This window comes from Stegostoma tigrinum, chromosome 9 (assembly GCF_030684315.1).
Source record: "Stegostoma tigrinum isolate sSteTig4 chromosome 9, sSteTig4.hap1, whole genome shotgun sequence".
Taxonomy (NCBI): domain Eukaryota; kingdom Metazoa; phylum Chordata; class Chondrichthyes; order Orectolobiformes; family Stegostomatidae; genus Stegostoma; species Stegostoma tigrinum.
Genome location: NC_081362.1, coordinates 67,540,723 through 67,556,822, shown reverse-complemented (window position 1 = coordinate 67,556,822; position 16,100 = coordinate 67,540,723). Strand labels below are relative to the sequence as shown.

At 40.8% G+C, this 16,100-nt stretch overlaps 1 protein-coding gene across 2 annotated transcripts in view; it reads left to right on the top strand.

Annotated features, from left to right (window-relative positions):
- The window catches only part of thada (THADA armadillo repeat containing), a 387,510-nt gene that overhangs the window by 289,329 nt on the left and 82,081 nt on the right, over window positions 1-16,100 (top strand). For both annotated transcript variants that reach the window (XM_048536483.2, XM_048536484.2), the window contains exons 31-32: window positions 5,596-6,026; window positions 6,345-6,469. In XM_048536483.2, the coding sequence (XP_048392440.2) occupies window positions 5,596-6,026; window positions 6,345-6,469 (556 nt within the window). The remainder of the gene's footprint in view (window positions 1-5,595; window positions 6,027-6,344; window positions 6,470-16,100) is intronic.

The window sequence follows — 16,100 nt, the reverse complement described above, 5'->3', positions numbered from 1 at the left end:
TGCTCCCACGATAAGACATTCCACTCCCGCACATCCCAGATGTCCAAGTTCTTTAAGGACCGCAACTTTCCCCCCACGGTGATTGAGAACGCCCTTGACCGCGTCTCCCACATTTCCCGCGACACATCCCTCACACCCCGCCCCCGCCACAACCGCCCCAAGAGGATCCCCCTCGTTCTCACACACCACCCTACCAACCTCCGGATACAACGCATTATCCTCCGACACTTCCGCCATTTACAATCCGACCCCACCACCCAAGACATTTTTCCATCCCCTCCCCTGTCTGCTTTCCGGAGAGACCACTCTCTCCGTGACTCCCTTGTTTGCTCCACACTGCCCTCCAACCCCACCACACCCGGCACCTTCCCCTGCAACCGCAGGAAATGCTACACTTGTCCCCACACCTCCTCCCTCACCCCCATCCCAGGCCCCAAGATGACATTCCACATTAAGCAGAGGTTCACCTGCACATCTGCCAATGTGGTATACTGCATCCACTGTACCTGGTGCGGCTTCCTCTACATTGGGGAAACCAAGCGGAGGCTTGGGGACCGCTTTGCAGAACACCTCCGCTCAGTTCGCAACAAACAACTGCACCTCCCAGTCGCAAACCATTTCCACTCCCCCTCCCATTCTCTTGATGACATGTCCATCATGGGCCTCCTGCACTGCCACAATGATGCCACCCGAAGGTTGCAGGAACAGCAACTCATATTCCGCCTGGGAACCCTGCAGCCATATGGTATCAATGTGGACTTCACCAGTTTCAAAATCTCCCCTTCCCCCACTGCATCCCTAAACCAGCCCAGTTCATCCCCTCCCCCCACTGCACCACAGAACCAGCCCAGCTCTTCCCCCCCCACCCACTGCATCCCAAAACCAGTCCAACCTGTCTCTGCCTCCCTAACCGGTTCTTCCTCTCACCCATCCCTTCCTCCCACCCCAAGCCGCACCCCCAGCTACCTACTAACCTCATCCCACCTCCTTGACCCATCCGTCTTCCCTGGACTGACCTATCCCCTCCCTACCTCCCCACCTACACCCTCTCCACCTATCTTCTTTACTCTCCATCTTCGGTCCGCCTCCCCCTCTCTCCCTATTTATTCCAGTTCCCTCCCCCCATCCCCCTCTCTGATGAAGGGTCTAGGCCCGAAACGTCAGCTTTTGTGCTCCTGAGATGCTGCTTGGCCTGCTGTGTTCATCCAGCCTCACATTTTATTATCTTGGAATCTCCAGCATCTGCAGTTCCCATTATCTCTGATACTAACTTATCATAGTTATTCTTTTTTACCATTAGCCCTATCTCATACAACCTTAGTCTTTCTTGTTCTCTCTGCTGCTCATATATAGCCTAAACTTTGCAGTCAAAATGGTGAGATTTTCAGTGCTCACCATTTCAAAAATGTAAATCAAACTACAACATTTGGTGACTGTACATGTTGTGAAGTCTGGAGATCTGGAAGTTATTGAGTTGCCTTGCTTCTTCAAAAGTTGCATGATTACTATCTTGCCAGGAATTCTGCATTGAAATAAATAGAATGACACAAAGCTGTCACACTTGCATGCAAGATACCCAGCAGACAGAAATTTTTAGGAACTCTACATCCTCACACCCTACTCCCTGCAAAGATTTCATCCCATTCTCTCAGTTCCTCCATCTCCATCTTCAACAAGGGAGCCTCTGAAATGTCAACCCTCTTCCTCAACTGAGGATTCCCCAGCACCATTGTTGACAGGGCCCTCAACCGGTCCGACCCATCTCTCACACTTGCGCCCTCACCTTTTCTCTTCCTTCCTGCAACAGTGATAGGGTTCCCCTTGTCCTTACCTACCATTCCACCAGCATCCACATCCGGAAGATCATCAGATGCCATTTCTGGCACCTCAATTGAGATGCCACCACCAGACATTTATTCCCCTCCCCTCCCTTGTCCACCTTCCGCAGGGACTGTTCCGTCTGGGATACCCTGGTCCACACTTCCTTCACCCTCAACATGCCCCCTCTGCTCTATGGCACCTTCTCCTGTAACCAGCGAAGATGCAACACCTGCCCATTTACATCCTCCCTCCCCACTATCCAAGGGCCCAAACATACCTTCCAGGTAAAGCAAGACTTCACCTGCACTCCCCAGAATCTAGTCCTACTGCATTTGCTGCTCACACTGTGGTCTCATCTACATCAGAAACATCGACTAGGTGACCACTTCTCACAACATCTACATTCTGTAAATGTAGGCCTAAACTCTCCCGTGACCCAGCTCCCTACCCCATACACCATGCCTTGTTATCACGTAGCTTGCCATTACACACCCACCTGTTAGTAATCACCAATAGTCCCCATTAACAACTATTCACCCTCCCAGCCAGATTGTTATCAATTCCTTTGTCTGCCCAACTGTTCTTCTCCTCTTCTCTCTCTTCAGGCTGTATCCTATCATTTACTCCCTACCCCACCCACCCTCCCTATTTTTTGCATATAAACTGACATTTTCCCAGCCATCATCAGTTCTGAGGAGGGGTTACCGGACCCAAAACATTAACTCTGAGATTTCCTTCACATATGCTGCCAGACCTGCTGAACTTTTCCAGCAACTTAGTTTTTGTTTCAGAAATTGTTAGGGTTTGTGCATCCAGGAGTAAATCATCTTTTAAAGTCATATTAAGGCGCAATTGCTTCTAAATAACCATTCTGACAGTAATATATAACTTGCGTGCATAAAGTATCAGTCTTTCAGATTTTGCTTATGCTTGAAATTTAATTTAGTTTTTTTTCTGTCTCCTATACATATTGTGTACTCTATCCTCTCACATATCTTAATTTCCTATATTTTTGTGATATATGCATGATTTGATATTGAATTCAGTGCTTTAATTTATACTTCCAATTTTGCCTCAGTAAGCATTGCATAGTCTGATTAGCAAAGGCGATACAGTTATTTCTCCTTTACATGGGTTCCATTTTCCTGTGGCGGACGCTTAGCTGATTTCCAATGAAAAAGGTCAGAGACCAAAGTCATGTGTTGCTGACTGCAATATCAAGGGCCAATATCTTTCTACTTATATGCTTTCTACAACAAGCACACAAAACCTCTTCTTACTGTGCTTCTAAGTCAGCAAACTGCTGCTTTAAGCTGATTAATCTAGTTGACAAATTGTGCATTATGAATCTTTATGCAGATGGAGAAACTCACAGCCATAGCAAAAATGGGCACAAGTCCAGAAATCGTTCCTGTGATTTTAGCCTCTATCATTTTTCACAGCAGGCAACAAGGGGGGCATATTCACAGTGCAGTTGCTCATGTTAAAGTTGTGGCTCCCTTAGGTCTAATGATCGCCAGTTGACTATCCAATGCATGACTTTACATTTTAGATCTGGTTGGAGAAGTTATAAACTTAGGAGAATACCTTGGACGGGTAAGGTACCTTTTTGGATAGGGTCCTGGTACACTTTTTGCCATTTGGTAATAGCTAAAAATAGACATGAATGTGCCTAAAATATGCATAGATGTATTGCAGTTGTTAGGTTTGTTGGGTCTGTTATCAAAGCTTAAAAATGAGATTTCAGCTGTCAAGGTATTGAAAACTCCTGCCTTTTTTAAATATATGCCTGCAGTGTGCTTTTTCACTCTCTTTTGGCATAAGCCTGAGGATTTTCATCATAGATTTAGAATTGCATGCTTGATTTCACAACCTATGATATTGCATTGGGTGCCAGTTAGTTCACTCTGGTGGACAGCTCCAAACCAAAATGTACTCTTTGAAATGGGATTAATGGATCAAATACAACAAAAACAGAAATTACTGGTAAAGCTCAGCAGGTCTGGCAGCATCTGTGGAGAAAAATCAGAGCTAACGTTTTGGATCAAGTGACCCTTCCTCAGAATGGGAGTAGTTACTCAATTGTGTCTGGACTAGCACAGAAAACCTCCACAAGAGAATGAATTACTTGGACTTTTTGATCATTTAGGAATTTCAGAATTCAGCATTTGATCCATGTTTTTCAGAACGTGATACTTTAGCCCTAATTTTAACTCATGTTAAAATACCAGCAAACTATTGCAGCCTCATCAACATAGTCCAGGGTAATATTATTCATGTTCAAGTCCCTGGTTAGTTTCCTACTTGAAACAGGTTTGAAATTGCGACTGTCGGAAGCACTCAAAAAAAGCAGTCTGTCATGCTTGGTCACAGATCACGGGGACAGTGTTTAAGCAGAGCTTTGCTACAAAGAGAAGATAGGAGTGACTTAGATTTTCCTCATAATTCAGAAGAACACTCTTGGTTTGTTTCCATTCGAGAAGCTTGCAGATCTGCCATACTAACCGAGACTGGTTTACATTTTACTTTAGGCCCATATCAACCACTTGCATCAAACCACTTCACAAACTAACAAGCAATGGTTCAAGCAGTAGAGCTACAATTGACTTTGGGAAACTAGGCTTAGGAAATAATTGATGGCCCTGCCAATAATTTTGAGAAATAATTTTTTAAAATTTATCTCTTTTGGACCCTGCTCTTATTTCAACAAGGTTCACCAGACAGAAAACTTGTACTGGCTTTACCACTGACGTTACTGGTTAAAATAGCAGTTGATCTACATTAATATCATTGACCCATATTATGGACCAGACAAAGCCCCCTCAAAATATTGAGAATAAAGTCTTATCTCTAACTTTTTCTTTCTTGAGGTAAGTGTAAGGTACTGTCTTCTACCTACAATTTGATTGGTCAAACTACCCATTTTATGCAAAACACAATTTGTTCAAACACTATAGTAACATGCAACGAAAGGAAGAAGAACTTGGAATAACAACTCAATTGGAAAATGTAACATAATAATTGATTATTTTACCACTAAACACTAACTGCTGCAATATAGTAACATCCCATTAACACACCCTTGTCAAAAGGCAAATTCAGAAAACAGCTTTGTGTCACATGCAACTCCCAGCAGCCCAGGAGGAAAAATACAACAGAAAATTCAGACTGTGTGTGTAACAGCCAGGAGGGATTCACTGCAGCTTCCAATCCTGCTGAGACTCCAGCAACAGTTGCTGCTGGAGAAATTAAAAACCCTGGTTCTGTAAGAGCTTGACGACACCATTCAGGCTGCTTCATTATTATAACTTTTAAAAAAAAACCCAAAGCTCCTCAAGCATCTTGCACAGATGGTTCTGGTAAGACTGTTTGGCACCTCTGCCTTAAAACTTTTCTTTTAAAAAAATTCTAGGACAAAATAACATCTTAAAGCCACAGCATTGTCGCATTCACATGTATGATTTTTAAAAATAGACCTTGCAGTTTTCAAACAAATGTCGATCAGAGGTGGTTAACATTGAACATAGCAACATGGGCGGGGTTGAAGTTCATTCAATCTTTAGTGCAAAATATTTTGGTTAAAGTGTCCCACATTGGCATCATAATTTATGGGAGCTGTGTTGGTAGCAGAACCTTTGGCTTTAAGTATAGTATCTATGAAAGTTTCTTAAAATTTATCTTTAAAAATGGTTTTGAAAAGTGTTAAGATGACCATTCAAAAGCAAATTACTTTGTTTAGTTATGAAGCCTTAACTTGTAAATGCTTTTTTTCAGACCCAGAGATCTTAAACTTCTGGCAGACTGCCCACAACGTTATTTTGGAATCAGAACTATTTACAGATGAGCACAAGTTTTCTCCAGTACCTGGACTGATTCAGTGGCAAAGAAACATTATCAAACTAACATTGTCAGTATTGGGAATATCAGTTTCTCCACAAGCAATGTCATTGTCACCAGATGCAGCTCATAAATTGACTTCTGGAACTGCTGAAATTCAATCCAGCCTGTTACTGTCTCATCTCCTATGTTCAAAATTTCTTGAAGCACGTTTGCTGACCCTGGAAACAGTGTTGTTGTGGCTGGAGGAGATGGATTCCAACCAGGTCAAAGAGACAAATGGGAATGTACTGTTCCTGTTATCACAAGTTGAGGACACTCTGAAAAAGCTAGCAATGCAGGAAAAACACCCAGAATGTCTTGCCAAGGTGAGATATTATCTGATATAGCAACATGGAATATCAATGAGAAGTTCATTAGTAATTATCTCACGTATAGCTTCTGTAAATTTTACCTATAGCTTTGCAAATAAAATGAGTAAGTAGCCAAAGTGTATTTACATATTAAATAAAAACTATGAATGAACTTGGTCGTACTAATGGACTAATAGAATGGATCACTTTTTTAAACCAGTTTAGAGTTCTATCTGAAAGCACAAGGTTAATTGATATTGATATTTAGCTTGAAACATAAGTGGAGTCTGTGTACAGTTTTATAGCTAACTACTGATATTTTAAATACTCTAGGTCCTGAAAATATTGTGCCTTCTAAATATAGAGAAACGGTTGCCCTGGAACGCGAATGCATCAGTAATGAGTGAGGCCAAACTTCTCAAGTGGATCTTGTCAGTTACAGAAACTGTAAAAAACAGGTACCCTTCTAATATTTTTGAGTTTAAAATGATGATCTTAAAATTTCAGCTATTTATTAGTCTGCCACTAGCCCACAATTTAATGAAAGTTTTTAGCTTGCCCATACCACTGTGGTTGTGTATATCACCATGTTTGTTATTATATTCAAGGACGAGTTTAGAAATGCAGAGCATCTTTGGAAAGTAGGTGTGGCATAAAGCTTAAAAATGTTATTCTCAAGAGTCTTTGTTTTATATTCAGTGAAACAGATACCGTAAGAAGTTTCAGACCTTGAGTTTTATCGCAAACACTCCTGTATTGAAAATCAACTAAGGTCAGAGACAGGATTATCAGCCAATTTTACACAAGTAAACTTCATGCATGACTGTTAACGTTAAATGTGCATTTGTGTTATCTTTATTATTGTTTGCTTTCATCCTACTACTGAAATACCCCTATCAGAGAATTTCTGAAAAACTCAAGTTCACTTTTGCAAGTCAGAATGAGTCCTAGCTGTATACCGAGATGTCCTCACGGGTACAGTGTCACATTCACATGCTCTGCAAGAAGACTATGCCAAGCTTGGAAGTAAAACGTTGGATGCAGAAGAAAGAGCATAGAGCAAGATTATTTGGCTAATCAATTCCCACACTTAGCTTTGCCCATATCCTTAATATCTTGGGTTAAAATAAATCTGCCAGTCTTAGATTTAATATAACAATTGACTTGGCATGGACCAGATGTGAGTGCCAAATCTTTTCCATTCTTTGGGTGTAGAAGTATTTCCTAACATTGCTCCTGAAAGATGTGACTCTGGCTTTTATGCTATAACATTTAACCCCGTACACCCCATTCAGCGAAAATGCTTGATAGAGAGAAATGATTAATTTCCCCTTAATATCTTGACACCTTGAATAAAATTATTCTGTAATATTCCAAATTCTAGGGAATACATTGGTAATTTTTGCAATATTGTAGTCCAGGCATAATTATGATAAGTCTATGCTGCACTCTTTCTAAGGTGACTATATTCTTCCTCGGGTGTAACGTTCAGAACAAAACATAATCGTCCCACGAATATAAACAGAACTGAAATGTCATCAACCTGAAATATTGACTGTCTCTCTTTACAGGCGTTGCCAAAGCTGCTGAATATTTTCTGTTTTCATCTCAGCATCCCAGTGTTCACACTATTTTGCTTTTGTTTTTCAGTTTCTGCTGTGGTTTAACCAGGGCTAAGAATAGCTGTGGCATAACCCCTGTCCCTTTTGTATTCTAATCCTGTAACTATAAAGATTAGCATTCCACTAGCTTTATATTCTCTGTATCTGACCATGCTATTTTAACTATGTATATACACAGACCACAAGTCTCTTTAAACTTGCATTTTTTTTAACCTTTTCACTGTTTAGAAAATATTTTGATCTGTCCTTTTCTAGGCCCAAAAGTTGTTGACCTCACTCAAGACTATGCAGAAAATCCATTTGTCACAGTTTTGCTAATTCCACATAATCACTATCTCTCTATGATGTCATGCTTCCATTCCCTTTGCCATTGCTAAACTTGTGTATATGTGACTCTCCATTTCATCAAAGTCATTTATAAATATCTATAGTTGAGGCCTCAAAGGATACGGTGCACCAAGGTGAAAACAAAATATTGTGGTTGTTGGAAACCTGAAATAAAACCATGAAAAGTTGGAAATACTTAGCAGGTCTGGCAACGTCTGTGGAGAATGAAGCAATTAATGTTTCAGACTATGGATTGTTTTTGTCAGAACCTAAGTAAGATTTAAATGTAGTATGTTTAATGCCTATGAAAGATCAAAGTGGGCAGGAATGAAAGGGAATGTTGATGGGGTGTATAGGAGAAGGGGTTAAATGAAACAGAGTTCAGGTTACAAAAGCCAAGGGAGAAGTAATGGTTGTAGGAAAGAAATAAAATATTTTGCCAGAGTGGGTGTGAGTGGCAGAATAATGAACAGCTGTGTCCAAACATAAAGATTAAAATTGGTACATACAAAAAATAGCTGAAGTTAAATGGGACCAGAGCTAATGATCTGAAATTGTTGAACTCAGTGTTGAGTCCAGAAGGCTATAGAGTATCTAAGCAGAAGATGAAGTACTACTCTTCAAGATTCATTACAGCACTGCAAATTGGTGAGAGTGCAGATAAAGAGTGAGGTGAGGGTTTAAGGGGCAAGCAACTAGAAACTCAGAATCATGCTTGCATTTTAATATCACATCAGTTACCTAGTTAAATTTAAGGATAAACAGGTTATGGGTGTTTCTTGATTAATAGCCTTTGAGCACATATTAAAAGGAGAGAAGAAGTTTGTGGCACAGTCTCATCTCTGGGCCAGAACATCTGAGTTCTGACTCTCATTTGCTTTAAATGTATCATAATATATGCAAACACAATGATTAAAAATTATTGTTGAAAGGTGACAGCAGGGATACTGGAATCTGTAATATGAGGTTCTATTACACTATAAAACATTTAGAAAAAATTTATTGTTGAGGAGAAGACCTGTGCATTTGTTCCTAATTCACTGTTGGCCTCAGATCCACTGAGGATGTTTGCTTAAACATAAGCATTGGAAACCAAGATTTTCTTTTTCCGGACACAAGATGTTAACTGGAGTTACCTTTGAGAAGATAGTAACTCGAGTTATTTTTCAGAAATGTGACTATAACCATGAGTAACCTCATGACCAGTGGATACATGAAAGGAATATGTGAACATGGGTTATGTACTTACTACGATAAAAGCAAGATATACCTTTGGTACTGTCAACCCACAGCAGGAGGACTGCACCAGTTCCAAAAGGCAGCTCACCACCACCTTCTCAAGGGCAACTCAAGGAACACTGGCCAGCCAATGACGCCCACATCCCACAAATGAATAAAAAAAAAATCATTTCTTTCTGGCTAGTTCCTGGTCTGTAGTCACTTTTTGACTGTCATAGAGTCCTACAGCATGGAGACAGGCCCTTTGGTCCAAACTGGTCCAAGCCAATCAAAATGTCCATCCATGGTAAGCCCATTTCCCTGCACTTGGCCCATATCCTTCTAAACCCTTCCTATCCCTGTATTTTTCCAAATGTCTTTTAAATGTTTTTAATGTACCCACCTCAACCACTTCCGCTGGCAGCTCATTTCCATATGCGTACCAACCTCTGTGTAAAAAAAGTTGCCCCTCAGCTTCCCATGTATTCTTTCCCCTCTTACCTTAAACAGATGGCATCTAATCCTCGATTCCCCAACCGTGGGAAAAAGATTGAGTGCGTTCACCCTGTCCATGCCTCATGTGATCTTGTACACTTCTATAAGACACCCCCTCAGTCTCCTAAGCTCGAAAGAAAAAGTCCTAGCTTGTCCAACCTATCACTATAATTTAGTCCTTTGAGTTACATTGACATCATTGACAATGTATTCCCACCCAATCAACTTGAGAGGATGTTTACTTTTGGGAAACTGCAAACATCAGTGAATAGTTGATAGGAAAGTCTTTACCTGCTGAACAGCTGACACTCTGTCCAAGAGGTTTATTCTCTGCCTGTATTGACATCACTATCTGGAGTTGGAGTTTGGTGCGAAACATATAGAGCAGCAAGCAGCTGAGGAGAAGGTTGGTGTTGTTGAATCTGCTGGTCTTGTTGCTGCTGCTGCTTCTCCCCTTGATCCTCATTGGAGTTCCCCAGTGGAGCTGCATAAGAGATTCCCATGCTGATCTAAAGGCTGATGACATGGAATTATAAGGCGAAAATTTTTAAAAATCCAATGCAGTAGAAATATATTTCTGTATAGCTAAAGTATTGGGGATCACCTCCAAAGCACTGAAAGCACAAAGGATCCTGTGAGCAAATACTCTGTCGTTAGGTAGGGAAATAACTATGCGATCGCAGTATTACAGCCTTTGTTGCCTCTCAGTAATTTAGTCCTCTTAACTCCTGTTGTCTTTATTCCTGGCTTTATCTGGAAGCCGAAGCAATACCTGAGTTTAGAGTTAATGTCAGTATGCTATAATGAAAAACCTGCCAATGAAAATTTATCACATATAATTTGAACCCATGTGGGATTCCTGCATGCTTAACGAAGTGTTTGTGTTAAAGGTCAAAATCTTGACACACGAGCAATTTCAGAAGTTTTACCTCGTTTCCTTTACAGTAACTCTCCCATCTTGACAAATTGAAATCCACTTCCCCCATACCCCCCCACCACCACCAATGTCTGGAAAATGTTCTAAAAAATAAGTAAGAAAGACAAAAATATGCCCAATAACAGCAACTTTTATTTATATATTGCCTATAATCTGTTAAGATGCACCAAGGTTCTTCACAGAAGATTTAGGTCATAGATCATAAAATCCCTACAGTGTGGAAACAGGCCCTTTTGGCCCAACAAGTCCACACTGACCCATAGAGCATCCCACTCAGACCCATCCACTTACAACTCGCCTCATCTACACATCCCTGAACGCTATGGGCAATTTAGCATGGCCAATCCACCTATCCTGCACATCTTTGGACAATGGAAAGAAACTGGAGCACCCAGAGGAAACTCACACAGACACTGGGAGAATGTGGGAACTTCACCCAGATAGTTACCTAATAGTGGAATAGAATCCAGGTCCCTGGTATTATGAGACAGCAGTGTTAACCACTGAGCCACCGTTCTGCCAAAAGTATGGTACCAAGTTAGATTAGGAATTTTAGGTCTTGATTTTGGAATAAAGAAGTACAGTTCTCCAACCAAGTTTTGAATAGTAAGACCAGAATCTCACTAATGAGTGGAATGAAACCTATTTGCATCCATTTTCATGTATTAGCATTGCATTTGTACTTGATCTCATTCTCTGAGAAAGGTAGTTTCCTTTTCTGCCACCTGTCAGATATAAACTAGCTGGTGACAATTCCCAAACTGAAGGTTGGAGCAGTGCCTAGTTACTCTAGCGCACTGCTTGCACTTCCTGCACTTCCGTACCTCCATCTTGGACAGCAATCACCAATATCTCAGGGCATGCTCATTGGCAGTGACCAATTACAGCCCCTGACCACGGAGGTTGGTATCTGATACGCACCACCGTCAACACACCCTCATAGATCTTCAACCAGCTGACAGTATAGTTCTGCTGTTCCATATTGTAGTTTGGAGCACCACCTGCAGCTTTTGTTGTAATTTTGCTGCCAGGACACTTTGTGCACAGCGACAGGCACCCATTTTGTGGATTTGACCAGGGTTCACCACCTCGCTTGCTGTCTTGGCACTCACTCACTTTGCACCTCGTGGCCCTTTGCCTTGTCTTTTTTCACTATTCTCTTCTCTCTTCTCTCCACCGCCCCCCCCCCATGGATGTCTGCAGTTATCAGTCAAAAGGGTAAAAATATTGTTAAACACCACCTGAAATATGTGTCAACAACATATGCAGCAAATACACTACATGTGCTTTAAACAAATGCCATGTCTCAAAGTCTATAGGGGGTATTCCTCAGTCAGATCAAGAGAAATACCCTTCAGCCTGGGGGTCCTGGCACAGGAAGCCCTGGGCAGAGTCCAGTATCAGTCCAGAGGCTTGGACACAGTCAGTTGGCCACTTAGATGGTCAGGGAGTCTACATCATTGCAGTCCGTGAAGTGAGGTATGCCTTAACCACTTGCTTCCATCAGGTGTGAGGCTCTATAGAGTGCATTCCATTTCGCAGTTAACTTCGTCAATAGAAAAGGATTCCATTCAACAATGTACAAATTATCTGTGAGCAATGGAATAACATCTTAGAAAACTTCGCCAGCTACTGTGAGAGCTGCCATGATGCCTATGTCCTTGAGAACACTTGTATTCTTGCTTCGTTTCAAAGACTGGAGGCCTTTATAAGGATGGTTGCTGAGAGACAAAGGCTACTCTGTGCATCTGTGGCTGTTCACTGCATCACACAATACCCTGACTGAGGCATAGATGCAATGCAGCTCATGCTTCGATCAGATGATAGGCCTCCTGAAGCTGAGGTTCCAAGGCTTGGATCAATCTTGGGTGTACAGTCATGCAGCATACACAAGTCAGAGTGTGCTGCAGAATCCTACTTTGCTGCGCTCTGCATAACTGGACTAAGCAAAGAAAGGACGCGATGCACTCTGAAAAACTGGTAGAGCAGCAGCTGTCTTCCAAAGAGGATGGTGAGGATATTGGGCAAGAGGTCCATCATCTTCAGTGTAATAGAGAGCTGCACCTGAGGCAAAGCAAGCCAGACAGGAGTTGATTGACACCTGGTTCTAATAGATATGAGCTGGATGCAGGCATCACTCATGGACTGTAAATATGTTGCTGCTTGAAAATCGAGCAGTCTTTGTTTTATTCACAGAATCAAATACAGTTCTTGCAGAGTCATTCAACATGGAAACTACTTGTTTGTTTTTTCCTCAGTTTTGCTGTTGCTGAGTAAAATTGAAAGTTTTCATCTGTTTGAAGGCTTTCCATGATGTGATGGTTGTACATTGAACAATGAGAAATTGTTCTGCTTTGGTGGCATTGGGGAAAGAGTATCAATCCCTTACACAGTTCCAAGATGGGATGATGTTAAGGACGGATAACTTGTGTGGCTTGGTTCTTCAATAGAAATACTTCTACGAATGTGTACTTGTATTTGCAATTAACTGCCAGCTGTGCCACCTATGTGTTCTGAGACATGTTGGTCCCTATCACCCCCCGCCCACAAACACTGTGCGCAGTGAAGCGCAACTCATGTCTGGGCTTGACCTGCTGTGGAGATTTAAAAATTGTGCCAGTGGCAGGAATCTCAGGAGGTCCTGACAATGCTGAATACTTCCACTTCAGGTGAGAGGGAAGATAGAACAAGCCAGGCATCAGAGAGACGTGGTGCATAGGTAAGGGGCCACATACAGAGAATAGCATGAGAAAACTTACTAATGCTCAGAGAAATGCTGCACAAAACCTACCAAAATTGACACATTTTGAGTAAAATCCAGCCCATTTTTCTAGATTGTACATGTAAATAGACTTTACATAAACTTTACAGCATTATTAGGGCATCAGAATTGTGAATCAGAATAGTAAGTATGCAAAATTTGGGGGCTGATTTTGCAGCTTCTACCTGGATACAATTGGCATGCCATGTCCTCGCTGAGGCAATTAACTGGACCCTTCAACTTTCTAACCAACATTAATAAGTTAATAATGCAAGTTTCTTAATCAGCTCACAGCACTAAAATATGGGAAACTGTAGAAACAGGCGATGCAGCAAAATGTTTACTGTGTATTTTCGATTGCTTTACAATGGGAAAGCAAATAGTGATTGAATCATTTAGTGTAATATCCATTGGTAGAAAATAGAGCATCACCATAAACAATGTAATACAGAGGGAGATGTAAGGGACCTGAGAATAATTATGGACTTCTTGTCTTATGGGATCAAACAGATAGAGTGCTTGAATATATAATCACAAGAATGTAGTTATCCAGATGTTGTACTGAGGCTGAGCAGTGCGTTAGGCAAATCTGTCTCAAAGCATTCACTATGTTAAAGTTTAGTCACCGTCACCGAGGAGATACGCATTGAAGCATTGGGGACTTTGCATAGAAATGTAAAAAGAGGATTAAACTTTAATAACATATGAAGAAATTCACACGCTTTTGTGAACTAAAGAGAGCCAAGTTAAATTAAGTTGATCTGGGAGAGGATGCTTTGTTATTAACTTCATAAGAGACCAAACGAGGGGACAGGTGAATAACGAAGGGGAGTCAGTTCATCCCTCCTTACCTGGGAGCTTGACAATGTTAGGTATCCAGTTGGAAATATAATGAGCAAAGAACCGTCACTTGTGGTCTGTTTGTAACAGGATGCATTTTTCAATTTTTTTCCAAAAGGACACTAACTCCGTGCCTGTCAAATGTTATTTGTGAATTAAGGTAATTTGCATAAGGCTTGTTATAAGCTTTATCTTCGCCCTTTGTTATTCTGAAAAATTCATGTGTTTTGTGCTCAATGTGCTAGCTGGTGCATGAGTTGACTTAATCAACTTGATTCAAACCAATTGTGCGTTTTTCTGTTGTAAATAGTATTCTAACCCTGAGATTCTTAAAGAAATATTTCAGGCTGAGGCAGTACTTTGCCTTTGTACAGGGAAACAAAACATTCCCAAGGAATTATAAGGAATTGTAAAAACAAAGAAGTTTATGCCAGGTATCTGTGCAGTCTGTTGGAGAATCAAAATAATCCTACTGACCTGCTATCTCTCCATGGTTTCAAATGTTCATCTAATTTTCCATTTAAAAATATACTGGCGTCTGCTTCAAATATCCTCTAAGGCAAAGAATCACGAGGTTTTGCTGTTATCCGTGCAAAGAAAACATTTGTACTGTTTTAAAGAGGGTGAAAGAAGAGTGGGACCTGATGGACACAAATGTTTGAAAATAGGTGGACAAGCAAACAAGGTAGGATTCTTTTCAAAATAAAGGTTTGTAAAATTAGGAGAGGCATACGTTGAGTGGGTAGGAAGACATTTTCTGTAAGTAGAGAGCTGAATAATCAGGGAGCATAGATTTAAAGTGAGAGGTAGAAAAGTTTAAGAGGGGAGGTAAGGAGAAAGTTTATCTCACACAAAATGAAAAAGTGATTGAATCAGAAACACTCTACATTTGAGCAGTATTTAGATAGTCACTTATATTGCCATAGTCTCTAAGGCTGTGGACCAAAATCTGGAAAATGGGATGAGTGTACTCAAATCTTTGTTCGCCGGCATTGTGGGCCAAGTGGTTTCCTTCCTGTAAACATATAGGAGTCGGGATCATTTCTTTCGACACTATTTTCCTGCACAATTCCTGCAACCCTGGATATTTTTAATATCTAGAACTCTATTGACCTCAATCTTGAATGTACTCAGCAATTGAGCCTCCACAGCTCCCTGGGGATGAGAATATTTGTTTTATCGAAGCCCTTCAAAGGAACCAAAAGTTATTACAGAAATAATATAATTTTAAATGCCTTGCACTTCGACCACAGTTGGGATGCCTTTTGTTACATTTGTTACAGGATTGCACATTCAGGAATTTTTTAAATAGGGATACTTGAGGATTCAGGTCACTGATGTATTTCGTCCTGGATTATTTTGTTTTAACCCAGTTGACCAATTAAAAAGGTGCACCTTAAAAGTGCATTATATTATATGGTGGTAACGTCCGATAAAATGGTCAGAAGTGTAACCCATATTAATGTGCAGTGCCTCAGAAAAATCTCAAAGTGACTGCAGTGTGATCATTTCTTTTTTAGCTACAAGAGGAGCTTTGTTTCTTCTCTTTACTCGTTAAATGACTAATTTGATTGTTACAAGTTTAATTACTGGTCTCAGTTTTTGTTGCTGATGACCAAAAACTAGTGAAATGCAAAAAAAATTAAAAGTCAACATAACCATTTTCACAGCAGACAGATTGTGTTGCTTGTATTTCTATGCTTTGATACTTTAAGCCTTTTATTGGTGCATATTCTTTTTTCTCAACTACTTTCTTTTCTGTAATGGGAAACTGTAGATGGTTTCAGCTATCAGAGGAAAAAAACTGCTGCAAAATGACAGAGAATGTGTAAAGTGACAGCTGTCCAAGCAAACCACTGACTAGTTTGGCTGAATACCTTAGATGTGAT